The sequence below is a fragment of the Lepidochelys kempii genome, chromosome 5 (assembly GCF_965140265.1).
Source record: "Lepidochelys kempii isolate rLepKem1 chromosome 5, rLepKem1.hap2, whole genome shotgun sequence".
Lineage (NCBI taxonomy): Eukaryota > Metazoa > Chordata > Testudines > Cheloniidae > Lepidochelys > Lepidochelys kempii.
This window is the reverse complement of record NC_133260.1, coordinates 124,597,891-124,616,089: the sequence shown is the minus strand read 5'-3', so window position 1 is coordinate 124,616,089 and position 18,199 is coordinate 124,597,891. Positions and strand designations below refer to the sequence as shown.

Below are 18,199 nucleotides of genomic sequence, written 5' to 3'. Positions count from 1 at the left end.
GCCTTGCTAGCCACTGGAAGCCAGACGAGTGTTCTCAATGGGGAGAACACTGTTGCCTTCTTCTACATGAGGAAAGTCTCAATGGAAGAGTGTCAAATGGAGGCACCTGAAGAGATGCCTTCACCCAGGAGATGAGCTCAGCCATTCTGGAGCCCTTCCAGAGAAAGTGGGTGGAGGGGGTTTGTGTGTGTGAAGAAGAGGGGCATGGGGTCACCTCTACAGTATATGTTTCTACAGAGCATGAGCCAGGGAGGGAATCACATTAAGCAGACAGAAATTTGAATGCAGTTGAGGTTTATTGTAACATTAAACCCTAGTTTTACACATTAGAAAGCTAGGGAAAAGATCAAGCTCAGGAGCACTTCCTATGTACAGAGGAAGACAGCTGTATGTATGTCCTGAGAGAAGCAGACTAGCCCTGCAAGGGATGCAGTCCTGCATGACTAGTGATGCCACCCTGTAACTGGTAATACATGGTTCTGGAGAAGTGGGCCTGGGAAAGGCCATTCAGGTTCTGCAGAAGGAAGACCTGACCTCAGTCCACCATCTGCCAAAGCAGAACTGTGGCCTCAGCAGGGAGACCCCACACTAGCTATGCAGGCAATTCAGCTGGATTCCTTCCAGCAGCAGGGGGAACCCTTCAGGCCTCCACCTTCTTTCCTTCCTCCACCAGCTCAACAGGACACGGTGGAGAGTCTCCAGCAGGAGTGAAGGGTCCCACGATCCAGTCCAGGGGAATGTTCTGCGTCACGTATTCCAGCAGCTCATCCAGGGACTCCTGGGCCTTGGTCACCATCTCCCGACTCCGGGCCAGGGCACTGCTGGACAGATCCTGGAAACAGCCGGCACTGGAGAAGGAGGCCTGGAGCTCTTGTATACTGCTCGAGACCTGCTGGGCCTTGTCCTGGATAGTGCTGGGAAGGCCTTGGATGCTGCCCAGGAGAGTAAGGCAGGTGGTTTTCAGTTGCTGGGTGAGGCTCTGGGACATGGCTAGAGCCTGAGCTTCAACCTGCTGGAAGGAGAAAGAGAGACTGGAGTATCTGCAAGTCTCCCCTGCAGATGGGGGGAGTTCACTGGAGCAAGGCTGTGAGGGCGAGAAGGAGGAGAATACCTTTGCGGAGTCAGGATCCTCCTGCCCTTCCAACTTCCCCCTGCAGTACTGGAGCCACATCTGGTACAGACGGTCCTGGCCATTGTGAAGCTTCTGATCTACGGCCTGCTTGGCATGGCTGATCTGCAGGAGGAGAGGGCAGTTAGCTGGGAAGAGCAGGAGGCGGCTGGCCAGGGAAGCTCTCCCACAGCTAGGTGTGGGCAGCAGGCAGGCAGCACTACTGCAGCGACACAGCTGGGCCCAGGAACAAACAGTGCCAATGGCACTGAGCATGGGAGGCTGCAGAGACAGAGTCAAGGTTCCTCCCCCACTCTGAACTCTAGGGTACAGATATGGGGACCTGCATGAAAACCTCCTAAGCTTACTTTCACCAGCTTAGGTTAAAACTTCCCCAAGGTACAAATTAATTTTACCCTTTGCCCTTGGAATTTCTACTGCCACCACCAAACTCTAACTGGGTTTACTGGGAAACGTAGTTTGGACACGTCTTTCCTCCCAAAAACCCTCCCAACCCTTGCACCCCACTTCGTGGGGAAGGTTTGGTAAAAATCCTCACCAATTTGCATAGGTGACCTCAGACCCAAACCCTTGGATCTTAGAACAATGAAAAAGCATTCAGTTTTCTTACAAGACGACTTTTAATAGAAGTAAAGGAATCACCTCTGTAAAATCAGGATGGTAGATACCTTACAGGGTAATTAGATTCAAAACAGAGAATCCCTCTAGGCAAAACCTTAAATTACAAAAAAGACACACAGACTGGGATAGTCCTTGTAGCCAGCACAAATCTTTTCTTAGCCATTTAAAGAAATCATAATCTAACACATACCTAGCTAGACTACTTACTAAACGTTCTAAGACTCCATTCCTGTTCTGTTCCCAGCAAAAGCAGCATATAGACAGACACAGACCCTTGGTTTTCTCCCTCCTCCCAGCTTTTGAGAGTATCTTGTCTCCTCATTCGTCATTTAGGTCAGGTGCCAGCAAGGTTACCTTTAGCTTCTTAACCCTTTACAGGTGAGAGGACTTTTCCTCTGACCGGGAGGGATTTTAAAGTGGTTTACACTTCCCTTTATATTTATGACAGACCGTGACCCACAGCAGCTACAGGGCAGGGGAGAGGGGTCGTGTTCCTACCAGGTCAATGATTTGCTGGAGCTGGGAGAGGGCCTCCAGGGTGCGCTGCCTGGCTTGTCTCATCTTGCCCAGGGCGTGCTGGTAGGCTCGCTGGCGCAGCGTGCTCGACAGGGAACCCAGGCGGACGTAGTAAGTCCGCTGCTCTGCAGGAGCCTCTCCAGGCCCCTCCAGGGGAGTTGTGGCAAGCTCAGCTGGAAGGGGGAAGAGGGCAGTTGGCAGCAGTGGTGCAAGTCAGGCAGTAAGGTCAGGTACGCCGTGCCGTTAAGACATTTGTTGCTGGGATAATGTACTGGAATGACTTTCAGTAGCCGCTGAAAACTGCAGGGCTCTCAGGAACCGCAGCAGCGAAAGGAGCAGAACGCTGGCACCTCCTCCGGTGTGTCTGTACCGCCCCCAGCTGGCCCCCCACCAGCCCTTCCATGTAGTTGCATCTCCTGTCTGGGGTCTGTAGAGCCCCCCACACAAGGCAGGGTGGGGTCGTTTGGGGGGGGGGGGGGTCATGTGCCTCCCCCCATTTTTGGGTCCCTCCCATGAGTTGCCATACTGGTAAGAGTTAAAATCTACTTGCACCACCGGTTGGCAGGGCCAGGATACAAGGCAGGGATGCCTTCAGCCCTCCCAAAGCTTGTGACCGATGCAATCTTTCCCAGGGCACGATTGGATGCCCTGCAGCACCGACCAGTAAGGCAGCAGGTAGCTGCACAGGGAGAAGCGTCAGAGCCATCAGAGAGGGCTAGCAGAGGGCCCAGCATGAAGGAACTAAGGGAGGGCTAGTAGCCAAGCTAGGTTGCAAGCTAGCCTTAAGGAGAGGTGGCTCTTTTGGCAGCTCAGCTGTGAGTACTGTGAACAGCTGAGAGTCCAAGCCGTGCCCAAAGACACCAGGGTCACATTGGTTTGTATTCAGCAGAGGGGAACTTACCGAGCTCCTCCTCTGTCATGGGGAGGTAGTAGTCCACCAGCTGCTCAGATTTCCCCAATGCTGTGTCTATGACACTCGCAGCCATCTGCCCCAAAGAGGAGCCCATCACTGTGCTCATGCTGCTGGTCACGGCAGATTTGGTCACCTCCACGCTCTCCTGGACAGCCCCTTGGGCCATGCCCACCATGCTGGTCACTGCATCCTTGGCCTCAGTGACCGGGCTGCAGACTGCATCCTTGGCACCCACCATTGTGGCACGCACGAGTTTTTGGGCATCCAAAGCCACCTAGAGGAAAAGGGGTCAGAAGAGAGGTCACTGAACACCTAGCAGAAATGAAGGGCCCACAGCCTCATCCTGCTCCAGGACCAGTCGTGACACTCGTGTGGTTACCTTCTCAATCGGCTGCTGCAGGATGGGCAGCTGCTCCTCCAGTCTGTCCAGACCCCGACAGGCATATTCATTGGCTGCTGCAACTGAAACATAACCACAGAACTCGTTCCCTTAATTCCTTCATGTGCACAGATCTCGTGGGGCTGCTAATCCCTGTACACTGGAGGACTGGTGTTCCTAAGCAAGTGTCCCCAGGTTACTGATGGGAAAGCCAAGGAAGAGGGTTTGGGCAATTTGCCCAAGGCTATGGAGCCAGTCTGTTTCAGAGCCAGGTTTAGCAGTCAGGAGATCTGGCTGCCAGTCATCTGTTCATCCACCCCCAGCTTCTCCTAGAGGTTTTCAGGAGTCTCCAGTGCCTGCCATGGGCTCAGATCCTTTTAGCATGGGAGCTGCTTCCTGTAGCCTCTAGCAGGTGTTGCTCCATGGCATTAGGTCCCATACACAGTGCATGTGGCTGTGTGGTACTGGGCCAGCCATGCACACCAGGGATTGTGGCTGGGCACTGCCTGCCTCTAGGCTGGTCCAGCTCACCCCTGGTACCTGAGCAGGAATCCCCACCAGCAGCTGCTGCAGCCGTCAGAACTCCTCCGCACAAGGCCAATGCCTTGGCCAGATCAAGTTTAGGAGCTCGCTGAGTTCAGGGAAGCAGGAGAAGGGAGTTTGTGGATTCTGTTTGCGGCCAGTTGGAGGCCGAGCTCAGTAGTGGGCCTAGAGCCACTGTAGGCTGAGCCTGCCCCCAGACCCACCTCCCCCGCCACACACACAGGAGTGTTCCTGCCTCCCTTCCCTTACTCACGCTGTGGCTCCAGCTGGTCCAGGATGGGCTGTGCCCCGGTAATGGCAGCAGAGGTGATGGCCCTCACCCCAGTCTCTACTACCTCACAGACCCCTTTGATGGCTGGGTGGGTTTCTTTGGTGGCAGCGTAGCTGGCAGAGGCCATCTCACAGGTAGAGCTGACCAAGGGCAGGCCAGCCACCCTGTCCCCTGCAGTCTAGGGGAGGGAAAGAGGAGTCAGTTGAGGAAGAGCTCCTGGCTTCTCAAGGTGCCCCTCCTGTCTCTTTTCCTCTGCAACTACTGATTCTGTAGGAGACTGCCCAGCTCTGAGGACAGTCTCCTGTCCATTTCACCTGGGTTTCAGTGGCCTGCCTGTGAGATTAGTTACAGACCCAGAAGCCTGGTTCCATTGGAACAGCTGCCTATATTCAGCAAGGTCTCAGGAATGCCGTTTCCATCCTAGCACACCCACCAACAAAACAGAACTGTGTCATGATCTCGTTCCGTCAGCGAGAGCAGGAATGGAGAGACCTTTTGTCTTTCCAAGTGCAGTCTCTCTCGATCAGGAACCATGTCTCGGTCCAGCACCCGGTACAATGCCCCCACTGGGCATTGCAATTAATGGGATTTGCCAGTGTTCTAATGCAGACAGCATTCACAGGGTCACCTGTGCTCCTCCCAGATTCAGCAGGCACATGTGGGCAGTGACTACGGCACTCTGAGAGCTAGAATCATTGGCTAGTGTTGTGGTTACGAGTCCCTGTCTCCAGCAGTGGAGACATTCAAGCTAGAACAGCCTTTCCAGCCGCCAAGCACACCTGCCTCCCCAGGAGGGACCCACCTGTTGCTCCTTTGCCTGGATCTCCACCTGTGGTTCATTTTCCTTAGCAGACATGGTGGAGTGAGATGTCCCTGCAAGACCCAAAAAGGAATATTGAGTGGCTACAGCAGGAAACAGTGAAATCAATCTTGTGTAGGAATACCAGGAGAGCTGCTCCCGGTCCGTTTTCTCTAAGAGCCAGACCAGGTTGTCCCCCTGCAGTAAGTCTCTCTCTACAGAGAGCAGGCCAGGCCCTTAAACCTTTGATCTAAGGCAGGCTCAGAGACAGCCAGTTCTTCAAGCCCAGGGATGCACTTGTAATCCACACATCTTGTGGGTGTGTTCTTCTGTCCCATCTCGTAGCACCAGGACCAGTTAGAGAGGCAGAGATTAATTTATTGGCTTTACCGTCTTAGCTAAGAGCCTTATGGCTTTTAACTCATGCAGTAGAGGCTCATGCATTTAGGACCAGAGGTCCCAGGTTTGATCCTGCCCATTACCAGGGTCTTTTGGCGTTACACACTCCCAAAGCTTCTCCTCAGACTTCTAGACCCAACAATGCCTCCCAAGGGGAGCACCAGGATACCTGCACAGCTCATCAGAGGCACCCTCCTACTTTAGTCTTTTCCTAGATTGTACCGGGGCTAATTCCATTCATCCCAGAGTACAATCACTGACAGAAGTTATCCTGCTGAAGGTAGTAGCCATTGACTACACACACAGAACACTGAATTGAGAAGGTACCACTGGGGAGCCTTCAGGGACCTCTTGAGTGAGTAGTGTAAGAGTCTCCCTGGATACTGAATTACATAGGAGATGATCATAATGGTGCCTTCTGACCTTAATATCTATGAGTCTACATAGGAGATGCCCACTATGGCAGGCTGGTTATTTTAAAGCCAATTTAGCTGGTAAAAATACAAATATCTTCTATTGTCAGGTAAAGATGGTCTGGTAAAGGAACAGATTCCAGTTTAGGTAAGTTGACACCATCACTCCTAGAGGCGAGAGTGAGACAACTAACTAGAAAGCTAGGGCCAGGAAGCATTTCCCTTATGGGAAGGCACCAGGCCTGTTTTCCTTTCATGTTTCCTGCAATATCTGTTTCAGATCCATATTGGTTACCCAGCACTCCAGTCTCAGCTGAATCAGCCACCTCAGTCAAGTGTTTCCACCTGCAGATCATTCGGACAAGCCAGAACTCAGACCACAACCAGAAGTCCCATTCCCCATCCCTGAGTGGGAACAGCATAGCTTTGCTCAGGTCGAGAGGTGAGTAGGAGTTTTTCCCCTAGTCGAAACTCTAAGTTAGTTCTCCTTCTTAAATATTCTATTCTCCTCTAGGGAAGCCTCCATCTCCTAGAACATACCATTACTCCAGGCCTCCCAGTCTGGAAGGCAAATAGTTTCCTTCCCTGGACCGTTTGCTCAGAAGACTGAACTCAAAATGCTTTACACAAGTACAGCCACTAAGCACTGAAACTAGCTAAGAGCTTCTGACCATTCAATCCTAGCCACTACTGGCCATCAGGCAAAACATTGGGTCACACTCTGTGTAAGAAAAGAGCCCCCATCGAAACCAATACAGAACCTAGGAACCAGAAACATAACACAGAGGTTAACCACACATCTTACCAAACTTCCACACTACTAATCCTTCACTAATGCTCAGACCTCCCTCAAGTCTCAGCCATTATATTCCTGTGATGATGTCATCATAGGGCTGGGCACACTTGACAGACAGCTCAGGAGACCAATCACACAGCTGCATTCTCTACTTTGCCCAGTGAGAGCTGTGAGCCCATGAAAAGTTACAGGGTGTGAGAGTTGCCAATCTTGGTTGGATGTGTTCCTGGAGGTCTCATCACATGACAATCTTTAATTAAAGATTAATCTTTAATTCCTGGAGAGTTCAGGACAATCCTGGAGGGCTGGCAAACCTAGTTTCAGATTATGAGCTGTTTGGGGCAGGCCTTTTACTCTGTGTTAAGACAGTACCTAGCACGATGGGATTCCAGTTCTGATTTTTGCTTTGAAATGCTACGGTCATACAAATAATAATAATGGTTCATATTCTCAGAGTACTCCAGTTGTTCTCTCTGAAGAGCGCCTTTACGCTCCATTTCCCTGGTCACATTTTCAGTGTAGAAGATTTTTGACAGTAAAACCGTCTAAGAGAGGAGAGTGCTGGTAGCTGTTGTATTATTTTCCTTTCCTGCCCACTCCAAAAGAGGCTGGGGAAGTTATTCTGGCCCAGCTGGCACAAGATACTCCTCAGTACATTTATAGCTTTCCTGTTGGTTGATTTGTCCAGGGAAGAGAACATGGCACAGGTTTTTAAAGGTATTTAGCTATTGCTCCTCTCAGCATTGCAAGGCCTAAGTGAGTTAGGCCCAGGACCTCAAAGAGAGTTAGGTAGCCCCACACTGGGCAATAAGGGGTTAAAGACTGAGTGCAATTAGCAGTTCCAATATAAGTGTCAGTTCAATACGTGGAACCCCCAGGCTCAGGGGGAATCTGGGGAGCATTTGGGCAGATGCTGGGGGTGACACAGCCAAAGGGAAGCACTAAGTGGGGAGACAAGCTCAGGGAAAAATTTTGGGGGGGGGTGTCAGTTATAGCCACTCGGCTCGGCTCTGCCCTCTCCCCATTATCATTCCTGGCCTAGTTACTCCAGTGCCAGGGTCCTTCCCAGCCAGAGTGACAGCAGATCACACCAGGCATAACTTCGTCCCATAACCTCCCTACACCTTTCACACAGGGAGTAAAATCAAACCAGGGAGTGCAAATTCCTGGAGCAGCTGAGCAGAGTGACAGTGGCCTGGGGCTGAGGCAGGTGCTCACCTCACTCCTTTAAAGCAGGCCTAGATGTTCATACCCATGTGTCTGTCCCACAGAGGGATGTGAGAGGGCCTCCATCTAAACACACGATCTTCAGTTTCAGTGGCTGCAAGGGCCAGAGTAGGGCCGTTTTAGGCTCTGATTCTACAATGAGCCCTGCACAAACTAGCCCCTGCATTTACTCAGACCCCCAGTAACTTCAACAGGCAGTTGGGAAGAGTAGCTGAGTTCCAGAGGGCTCTGCACAGGTGCAAGTATCTCTAGCACAGAGAGACCATTGCATGCTCAGGGCTTAGAAACCACCTTCCCATCCATAGCCCTCCCACACAGGCAGCCAGAAGAAGCAACAAGCCCAACCATGTTGAGAGCACACTACAAGTCTTCCTACCTGGGATCTACAGCTACAATCATTAATTATCGAGAGGGTGCCACCCAGGAGAGAAAGCCAGCTGGGGGCAGGAAGCATCTCTTTCCTTTTCCCATTCCTCCTTCTAATATTCAGACCATTGGGGTGTAGCTGGTGTGATCTCTATGCTCACACGTGGATCCTCCAACAGGCCTCTGGATTAAACAGTCGAGCCCATTGGTTTGGGGTTTGCTGAAATAACTCACTGCTCTTTGAATAAATACTGCACCCGGTGGGTTAGTCAGTCACTGAATTTGCTTTATATAACTTGAGAGTGGTGCAGCAACATTTTCCATCGGGTTTCTTAGGTCTGACCCTGCTTGGGGATGTGTTAGAACCGCTCCTTCTCTACGGAAAGAGTAGCTGCAGGGGCTGCGCTCGGGAAACGTAGGCTGCAATGTACTTCATGGCGTAAAGAAAATCCAGCTCCCACTTCTCTCCAAGTTTGAAGCTAAGATCTGTTGATGTGAAATCCACTCATTGACATCACACATTTTATTAGACTTGGACGAAAGAGGAAAGAGCTTCACTGGGCTTGGATACAGAAGTCACGTTAGCTGACCAGCACTCCTGAAGTCTACACTTACTCTTCCATATTCCTAAAAGGAGCAGACTAGGACCTTTACTCACCCCAGCAGGGCTCCACCTAGCTAGTGTGTTGGAGAGGCCTCTGTTAATCCAGAACACAGCAGGGTATGTAACACACTTCCAGTTACACAGGCAAATTAGCCTCAGTGATCGCTCACTGTCAGTTAGGGAGTTTCTGACTTTTCCTGCAGAAAAGGACCTCGAAGTTACAGTGGACAAGAAACTGGCTATGAGTCAACAGTGTGCCCTTGTTGCCAAGACGGCCAATGACATTTTGGGTTGTGTAAATAGGGGTATTGCCAGCAAATCGACAGACATGATTGTTCTCCTCTATTCAACACTTGTGAGGCCTGATCTGGAGTACTATGTCCAGTTTTGGGCCCTACACTACAAAAAGGATGTGAAAAAATTGGAAAGTGTCCAGCAGAGGGCAACAAAAATGTTTAGGGGACTGGAACACATGACTTATGAGGAGAGGCTGAGGGAACTGGAATTGTTTACCCTGCAGATGAGAAGAAGGTGGGGGGGGGGGATTTGATAGCTACTTTCTGCTACTTGTCTCGAGTTCCAAAGAGGATGCATCTAGACTGTTCTCAGTGGTACAGATGACAGAACAAGGATCAATGGTATCAAGTTGTAGTGGGAAAGGTTTAGGTTGGATATTAGGAAAAACTTTTTCACTAGAAGGGTGGTGAAGCACTGGAATGCGTTACCTAGGAAGGTGGTGGAGTCTCCTTCCTTTGAAGTTTTTAAGGTCGGGTTTGACAAAACCCTGGCTGGGATGATTTAACTGGGGATTGGTCCTGCTTTGAGCAGGGGGTTGGATTAGATGACCTCCTACGGTCCATTCCAACCCCCATATTCTAGGGGTCTATGAAAACCTTTGTAGCCCCAGTCCACTGGGAGTACAAGACAGGCCCTGTTCAATGAGATCAGGAGTAACTAGCCCTGGGAGCTGCATCCATCACCACTTTGATTACTAGTCTCTATCTTTGAGAGCTACACACCCATTCCTGCTCATGGTGCTGTTGCAGTGCTGAACCCGAGAGACATTTCCTTGCCTGAAGCTTATTAATAGCTCAAGCCGGAGTTAGGATAAGCAAAAGTGATGGAGCTGCCTAGATGACACTAGGCACTTGTGACTTCAAGCATAGACACAAGCTCTCAGGAAAATGCATTACAAGCCCAGCACTGGTCCTACTATGGATCTCCCACAACCCTGAGCCATTAGCCTGGCTAGGTTTACACTAGGCAGTAGGAAATGTTAGGCAGGTGCTTGGCTAATGGCAGGTAGGAAGGATGCAGGCTGGCTGATGTCCATGCTTCAGCAGGACTATCTGCTGCTCTCTCTCTTGCAGCTAGTTTCCCTGTGTGTGTTTTGTTAAATCCCAGTTGCCTGGAGTTGTCAATTCACCATCTTTTCCTAGACACTTCCAACCTGTTGAGCTTCTTGCACTGAACTAGAGGCAAGGCCCGGCAGTCTCCCACCACTGTATGTGACCCTTTTAACTTTGCTCATTACCAGTAGTAGGTTCTCAGTTCTCCACACACCTCATTTCCTCTCAAGGCCATAGGGCACTATCTCAACAACCTGGGTCTTTCCCTCTGTTAGTTGGGTCTCAGAGCCTGTAATGTTGCCTTGCTAGCCACTGGAAGCCAGACGAGTGTTCTCAATGGGGAGAACACTGTTGCCTTCTTCTACATGAGGAAAGTCTCAATGGAAGAGTGTCAAATGGAGGCACCTGAAGAGATGCCTTCACCCAGGAGATGAGCTCAGCCATTCTGGAGCCCTTCCAGAGAAAGTGGGTGGAGGGGGTTTGTGTGTGTGAAGAAGAGGGGCATGGGGTCACCTCTACAGTATATGTTTCTACAGAGCATGAGCCAGGGAGGGAATCACATTAAGCAGACAGAAATTTGAATGCAGTTGAGGTTTATTGTAACATTAAACCCTAGTTTTACACATTAGAAAGCTAGGGAAAAGATCAAGCTCAGGAGCACTTCCTATGTACAGAGGAAGACAGCTGTATGTATGTCCTGAGAGAAGCAGACTAGCCCTGCAAGGGATGCAGTCCTGCATGACTAGTGATGCCACCCTGTAACTGGTAATACATGGTTCTGGAGAAGTGGGCCTGGGAAAGGCCATTCAGGTTCTGCAGAAGGAAGACCTGACCTCAGTCCACCATCTGCCAAAGCAGAACTGTGGCCTCAGCAGGGAGACCCCACACTAGCTATGCAGGCAATTCAGCTGGATTCCTTCCAGCAGCAGGGGGAACCCTTCAGGCCTCCACCTTCTTTCCTTCCTCCACCAGCTCAACAGGACACGGTGGAGAGTCTCCAGCAGGAGTGAAGGGTCCCACGATCCAGTCCAGGGGAATGTTCTGCGTCACGTATTCCAGCAGCTCATCCAGGGACTCCTGGGCCTTGGTCACCATCTCCCGACTCCGGGCCAGGGCACTGCTGGACAGATCCTGGAAACAGCCGGCACTGGAGAAGGAGGCCTGGAGCTCTTGTATACTGCTCGAGACCTGCTGGGCCTTGTCCTGGATAGTGCTGGGAAGGCCCTGGATGCTGCCCAGGAGAGTAAGGCAGGTGGTTTTCAGTTGCTGGGTGAGGGTCTGGGATGTGGCTAGAGCCTGAGCTTCAACCTGCTGGAAGGAGAAAGAGAGACTGGAGTATCTGCAAGTCTCCCCTGCAGATGGGGGGAGTTCACTGGAGCAAGGCTGTGAGGGCGAGAAGGAGGAGAATACCTTTGCGGAGTCAGGATCCTCCTGCCCTTCCAACTTCCCCCTGCAGTACTGGAGCCACATCTGGTACAGACGGTCCTGGCCATTGTGAAGCTTCTGATCTACGGCCTGCTTGGCATGGCTGATCTGCAGGAGGAGAGGGCAGTTAGCTGGGAAGAGCAGGAGGCGGCTGGCCAGGGAAGCTCTCCCACAGCTAGGTGTGGGCAGCAGGCAGGCAGCACTACTGCAGCGACACAGCTGGGCCCAGGAACAAACAGTGCCAATGGCACTGAGCATGGGAGGCTGCAGAGACAGAGTCAAGGTTCCTCCCCCACTCTGAACTCTAGGGTACAGATATGGGGACCTGCATGAAAACCTCCTAAGCTTACTTTCACCAGCTTAGGTTAAAACTTCCCCAAGGTACAAATTAATTTTACCCTTTGCCCTTGGAATTTCTACTGCCACCACCAAACTCTAACTGGGTTTACTGGGAAACGTAGTTTGGACACGTCTTTCCTCCCAAAAACCCTCCCAACCCTTGCACCCCACTTCGTGGGGAAGGTTTGGTAAAAATCCTCACCAATTTGCATAGGTGACCTCAGACCCAAACCCTTGGATCTTAGAACAATGAAAAAGCATTCAGTTTTCTTACAAGACGACTTTTAATAGAAGTAAAGGAATCACCTCTGTAAAATCAGGATGGTAGATACCTTACAGGGTAATTAGATTCAAAACAGAGAATCCCTCTAGGCAAAACCTTAAATTACAAAAAAGACACACAGACTGGGATAGTCCTTGTAGCCAGCACAAATCTTTTCTTAGCCATTTAAAGAAATCATAATCTAACACATACCTAGCTAGACTACTTACTAAACGTTCTAAGACTCCATTCCTGTTCTGTTCCCAGCAAAAGCAGCATATAGACAGACACAGACCCTTGGTTTTCTCCCTCCTCCCAGCTTTTGAGAGTATCTTGTCTCCTCATTCGTCATTTAGGTCAGGTGCCAGCAAGGTTACCTTTAGCTTCTTAACCCTTTACAGGTGAGAGGACTTTTCCTCTGACCGGGAGGGATTTTAAAGTGGTTTACACTTCCCTTTATATTTATGACAGACCGTGACCCACAGCAGCTACAGGGCAGGGGAGAGGGGTCGTGTTCCTACCAGGTCAATGATTTGCTGGAGCTGGGAGAGGGCCTCCAGGGTGCGCTGCCTGGCTTGTCTCATCTTGCCCAGGGCGTGCTGGTAGGCTCGCTGGCGCAGCGTGCTCGACAGGGAACCCAGGCGGACGTAGTAAGTCCGCTGCTCTGCAGGAGCCTCTCCAGGCCCCTCCAGGGGAGTTGTGGCAAGCTCAGCTGGAAGGGGGAAGAGGGCAGTTGGCAGCAGTGGTGCAAGTCAGGCAGTAAGGTCAGGTACGCCGTGCCGTTAAGACATTTGTTGCTGGGATAATGTACTGGAATGACTTTCAGTAGCCGCTGAAAACTGCAGGGCTCTCAGGAACCGCAGCAGCGAAAGGAGCAGAACGCTGGCACCTCCTCCGGTGTGTCTGTACCGCCCCCAGCTGGCCCCCCACCAGCCCTTCCATGTAGTTGCATCTCCTGTCTGGGGTCTGTAGAGCCCCCCACACAAGGCAGGGTGGGGTCGTTTGGGGGGGGGGGGGGTCATGTGCCTCCCCCCGTTTTTGGGTCCCTCCCATGAGTTGCCATACTGGTAAGAGTTAAAATCTACTTGCACCACCGGTTGGCAGGGCCAGGATACAAGGCAGGGATGCCTTCAGCCCTCCCAAAGCTTGTGACCGATGCAATCTTTCCCAGGGCACGATTGGATGCCCTGCAGCACCGACCAGTAAGGCAGCAGGTAGCTGCACAGGGAGAAGCGTCAGAGCCATCAGAGAGGGCTAGCAGAGGGCCCAGCATGAAGGAACTAAGGGAGGGCTAGTAGCCAAGCTAGGTTGCAAGCTAGCCTTAAGGAGAGGTGGCTCTTTTGGCAGCTCAGCTGTGAGTACTGTGAACAGCTGAGAGTCCAAGCCGTGCCCAAAGACACCAGGGTCACATTGGTTTGTATTCAGCAGAGGGGAACTTACCGAGCTCCTCCTCTGTCATGGGGAGGTAGTAGTCCACCAGCTGCTCAGATTTCCCCAATGCTGTGTCTATGACACTCGCAGCCATCTGCCCCAAAGAGGAGCCCATCACTGTGCTCATGCTGCTGGTCACGGCAGATTTGGTCACCTCCACGCTCTCCTGGACAGCCCCTTGGGCCATGCCCACCATGCTGGTCACTGCATCCTTGGCCTCAGTGACCGGGCTGCAGACTGCATCCTTGGCACCCACCATTGTGGCACGCACGAGTTTTTGGGCATCCAAAGCCACCTAGAGGAAAAGGGGTCAGAAGAGAGGTCACTGAACACCTAGCAGAAATGAAGGGCCCACAGCCTCATCCTGCTCCAGGACCAGTCGTGACACTCGTGTGGTTACCTTCTCAATCGGCTGCTGCAGGATGGGCAGCTGCTCCTCCAGTCTGTCCAGACCCCGACAGGCATATTCATTGGCTGCTGCAACTGAAACATAACCACAGAACTCGTTCCCTTAATTCCTTCATGTGCACAGATCTCGTGGGGCTGCTAATCCCTGTACACTGGAGGACTGGTGTTCCTAAGCAAGTGTCCCCAGGTTACTGATGGGAAAGCCAAGGAAGAGGGTTTGGGCAATTTGCCCAAGGCTATGGAGCCAGTCTGTTTCAGAGCCAGGTTTAGCAGTCAGGAGATCTGGCTGCCAGTCATCTGTTCATCCACCCCCAGCTTCTCCTAGAGGTTTTCAGGAGTCTCCAGTGCCTGCCATGGGCTCAGATCCTTTTAGCATGGGAGCTGCTTCCTGTAGCCTCTAGCAGGTGTTGCTCCATGGCATTAGGTCCCATACACAGTGCATGTGGCTGTGTGGTACTGGGCCAGCCATGCACACCAGGGATTGTGGCTGGGCACTGCCTGCCTCTAGGCTGGTCCAGCTCACCCCTGGTACCTGAGCAGGAATCCCCACCAGCAGCTGCTGCAGCCGTCAGAACTCCTCCGCACAAGGCCAATGCCTTGGCCAGATCAAGTTTAGGAGCTCGCTGAGTTCAGGGAAGCAGGAGAAGGGAGTTTGTGGATTCTGTTTGCGGCCAGTTGGAGGCCGAGCTCAGTAGTGGGCCTAGAGCCACTGTAGGCTGAGCCTGCCCCCAGACCCACCTCCCCCGCCACACACACAGGAGTGTTCCTGCCTCCCTTCCCTTACTCACGCTGTGGCTCCAGCTGGTCCAGGATGGGCTGTGCCCCGGTAATGGCAGCAGAGGTGATGGCCCTCACCCCAGTCTCTACTACCTCACAGACCCCTTTGATGGCTGGGTGGGTTTCTTTGGTGGCAGCGTAGCTGGCAGAGGCCATCTCACAGGTAGAGCTGACCAAGGGCAGGCCAGCCACCCTGTCCCCTGCAGTCTAGGGGAGGGAAAGAGGAGTCAGTTGAGGAAGAGCTCCTGGCTTCTCAAGGTGCCCCTCCTGTCTCTTTTCCTCTGCAACTACTGATTCTGTAGGAGACTGCCCAGCTCTGAGGACAGTCTCCTGTCCATTTCACCTGGGTTTCAGTGGCCTGCCTGTGAGATTAGTTACAGACCCAGAAGCCTGGTTCCATTGGAACAGCTGCCTATATTCAGCAAGGTCTCAGGAATGCCGTTTCCATCCTAGCACACCCACCAACAAAACAGAACTGTGTCATGATCTCGTTCCGTCAGCGAGAGCAGGAATGGAGAGACCTTTTGTCTTTCCAAGTGCAGTCTCTCTCGATCAGGAACCATGTCTCGGTCCAGCACCCGGTACAATGCCCCCACTGGGCATTGCAATTAATGGGATTTGCCAGTGTTCTAATGCAGACAGCATTCACAGGGTCACCTGTGCTCCTCCCAGATTCAGCAGGCACATGTGGGCAGTGACTACGGCACTCTGAGAGCTAGAATCATTGGCTAGTGTTGTGGTTACGAGTCCCTGTCTCCAGCAGTGGAGACATTCAAGCTAGAACAGCCTTTCCAGCCGCCAAGCACACCTGCCTCCCCAGGAGGGACCCACCTGTTGCTCCTTTGCCTGGATCTCCACCTGTGGTTCATTTTCCTTAGCAGACATGGTGGAGTGAGATGTCCCTGCAAGACCCAAAAAGGAATATTGAGTGGCTACAGCAGGAAACAGTGAAATCAATCTTGTGTAGGAATACCAGGAGAGCTGCTCCCGGTCCGTTTTCTCTAAGAGCCAGACCAGGTTGTCCCCCTGCAGTAAGTCTCTCTCTACAGAGAGCAGGCCAGGCCCTTAAACCTTTGATCTAAGGCAGGCTCAGAGACAGCCAGTTCTTCAAGCCCAGGGATGCACTTGTAATCCACACATCTTGTGGGTGTGTTCTTCTGTCCCATCTCGTAGCACCAGGACCAGTTAGAGAGGCAGAGATTAATTTATTGGCTTTACCGTCTTAGCTAAGAGCCTTATGGCTTTTAACTCATGCAGTAGAGGCTCATGCATTTAGGACCAGAGGTCCCAGGTTTGATCCTGCCCATTACCAGGGTCTTTTGGCGTTACACACTCCCAAAGCTTCTCCTCAGACTTCTAGACCCAACAATGCCTCCCAAGGGGAGCACCAGGATACCTGCACAGCTCATCAGAGGCACCCTCCTACTTTAGTCTTTTCCTAGATTGTACCGGGGCTAATTCCATTCATCCCAGAGTACAATCACTGACAGAAGTTATCCTGCTGAAGGTAGTAGCCATTGACTACACACACAGAACACTGAATTGAGAAGGTACCACTGGGGAGCCTTCAGGGACCTCTTGAGTGAGTAGTGTAAGAGTCTCCCTGGATACTGAATTACATAGGAGATGATCATAATGGTGCCTTCTGACCTTAATATCTATGAGTCTACATAGGAGATGCCCACTATGGCAGGCTGGTTATTTTAAAGCCAATTTAGCTGGTAAAAATACAAATATCTTCTATTGTCAGGTAAAGATGGTCTGGTAAAGGAACAGATTCCAGTTTAGGTAAGTTGACACCATCACTCCTAGAGGCGAGAGTGAGACAACTAACTAGAAAGCTAGGGCCAGGAAGCATTTCCCTTATGGGAAGGCACCAGGCCTGTTTTCCTTTCATGTTTCCTGCAATATCTGTTTCAGATCCATATTGGTTACCCAGCACTCCAGTCTCAGCTGAATCAGCCACCTCAGTCAAGTGTTTCCACCTGCAGATCATTCGGACAAGCCAGAACTCAGACCACAACCAGAAGTCCCATTCCCCATCCCTGAGTGGGAACAGCATAGCTTTGCTCAGGTCGAGAGGTGAGTAGGAGTTTTTCCCCTAGTCGAAACTCTAAGTTAGTTCTCCTTCTTAAATATTCTATTCTCCTCTAGGGAAGCCTCCATCTCCTAGAACATACCATTACTCCAGGCCTCCCAGTCTGGAAGGCAAATAGTTTCCTTCCCTGGACCGTTTGCTCAGAAGACTGAACTCAAAATGCTTTACACAAGTACAGCCACTAAGCACTGAAACTAGCTAAGAGCTTCTGACCATTCAATCCTAGCCACTACTGGCCATCAGGCAAAACATTGGGTCACACTCTGTGTAAGAAAAGAGCCCCCATCGAAACCAATACAGAACCTAGGAACCAGAAACATAACACAGAGGTTAACCACACATCTTACCAAACTTCCACACTACTAATCCTTCACTAATGCTCAGACCTCCCTCAAGTCTCAGCCATTATATTCCTGTGATGATGTCATCATAGGGCTGGGCACACTTGACAGACAGCTCAGGAGACCAATCACACAGCTGCATTCTCTACTTTGCCCAGTGAGAGCTGTGAGCCCATGAAAAGTTACAGGGTGTGAGAGTTGCCAATCTTGGTTGGATGTGTTCCTGGAGGTCTCATCACATGACAATCTTTAATTAAAGATTAATCTTTAATTCCTGGAGAGTTCAGGACAATCCTGGAGGGCTGGCAAACCTAGTTTCAGATTATGAGCTGTTTGGGGCAGGCCTTTTACTCTGTGTTAAGACAGTACCTAGCACGATGGGATTCCAGTTCTGATTTTTGCTTTGAAATGCTACGGTCATACAAATAATAATAATGGTTCATATTCTCAGAGTACTCCAGTTGTTCTCTCTGAAGAGCGCCTTTACGCTCCATTTCCCTGGTCACATTTTCAGTGTAGAAGATTTTTGACAGTAAAACCGTCTAAGAGAGGAGAGTGCTGGTAGCTGTTGTATTATTTTCCTTTCCTGCCCACTCCAAAAGAGGCTGGGGAAGTTATTCTGGCCCAGCTGGCACAAGATACTCCTCAGTACATTTATAGCTTTCCTGTTGGTTGATTTGTCCAGGGAAGAGAACATGGCACAGGTTTTTAAAGGTATTTAGCTATTGCTCCTCTCAGCATTGCAAGGCCTAAGTGAGTTAGGCCCAGGACCTCAAAGAGAGTTAGGTAGCCC

At 51.2% G+C, this 18,199-nt stretch overlaps 2 protein-coding genes across 2 annotated transcripts; both read right to left on the bottom strand.

Moving 5' to 3' along the window:
* Positions 1 to 358: 358 nt before the first annotated feature.
* On the bottom strand, positions 359 to 6,339 carry LOC140912138 (perilipin-3-like). The gene is made up of 8 exons (XM_073346303.1): positions 6,279 to 6,339; positions 5,175 to 5,245; positions 4,355 to 4,550; positions 3,559 to 3,641; positions 3,168 to 3,453; positions 2,249 to 2,439; positions 1,112 to 1,234; positions 359 to 1,012 (listed from the first exon to the last, which is right to left on the bottom strand). Exons 1-8 carry the CDS (start codon positions 6,337 to 6,339, stop codon positions 641 to 643), a joined length of 1,383 nt encoding a protein of 460 aa, XP_073202404.1. The 3' UTR covers positions 359 to 640.
* Positions 6,340 to 10,982: 4,643 nt separating this feature from the next.
* On the bottom strand, positions 10,983 to 16,963 carry LOC140912137 (perilipin-3-like). Its single transcript, XM_073346302.1, has 8 exons — positions 16,903 to 16,963; positions 15,799 to 15,869; positions 14,979 to 15,174; positions 14,183 to 14,265; positions 13,792 to 14,077; positions 12,873 to 13,063; positions 11,736 to 11,858; positions 10,983 to 11,636 (listed from the first exon to the last, which is right to left on the bottom strand). Exons 1-8 carry the CDS (start codon positions 16,961 to 16,963, stop codon positions 11,265 to 11,267), a joined length of 1,383 nt encoding a protein of 460 aa, XP_073202403.1. The 3' UTR covers positions 10,983 to 11,264.
* Positions 16,964 to 18,199: the final 1,236 nt, after the last annotated feature.

What these genes read in the sequence shown, in the direction of transcription:
- LOC140912138 (XM_073346303.1), bottom strand. Translation starts at nt 6,339, where the DNA reads ATGATCTGCAGGTGGAAACACTTGACTGAGGTGGCTGATTCAGCTGAG. An exon ending in CATGACAGAGGAGGAGCTCG is followed by an intron (nt 2,440 to 3,167) that starts GTAAGTTCCCCT and finishes TCCCCCTTCCAG; the next exon opens with CTGAGCTTGCCACAACTCCC. An exon ending in AGGATCCTGACTCCGCAAAG is followed by an intron (nt 1,013 to 1,111) that starts GTATTCTCCTCC and finishes TTCTCCTTCCAG; the next exon opens with CAGGTTGAAGCTCAGGCTCT.
- LOC140912137 (XM_073346302.1), bottom strand. Translation starts at nt 16,963, where the DNA reads ATGATCTGCAGGTGGAAACACTTGACTGAGGTGGCTGATTCAGCTGAG. An exon ending in AGCTGAGACTGGAGTGCTGG is followed by an intron (nt 15,870 to 16,902) that starts GTAACCAATATG and finishes TGGGTCTTGCAG; the next exon opens with GGACATCTCACTCCACCATG. An exon ending in GGACCAGCTGGAGCCACAGC is followed by an intron (nt 14,266 to 14,978) that starts GTGAGTAAGGGA and finishes GTTATGTTTCAG; the next exon opens with TTGCAGCAGCCAATGAATAT.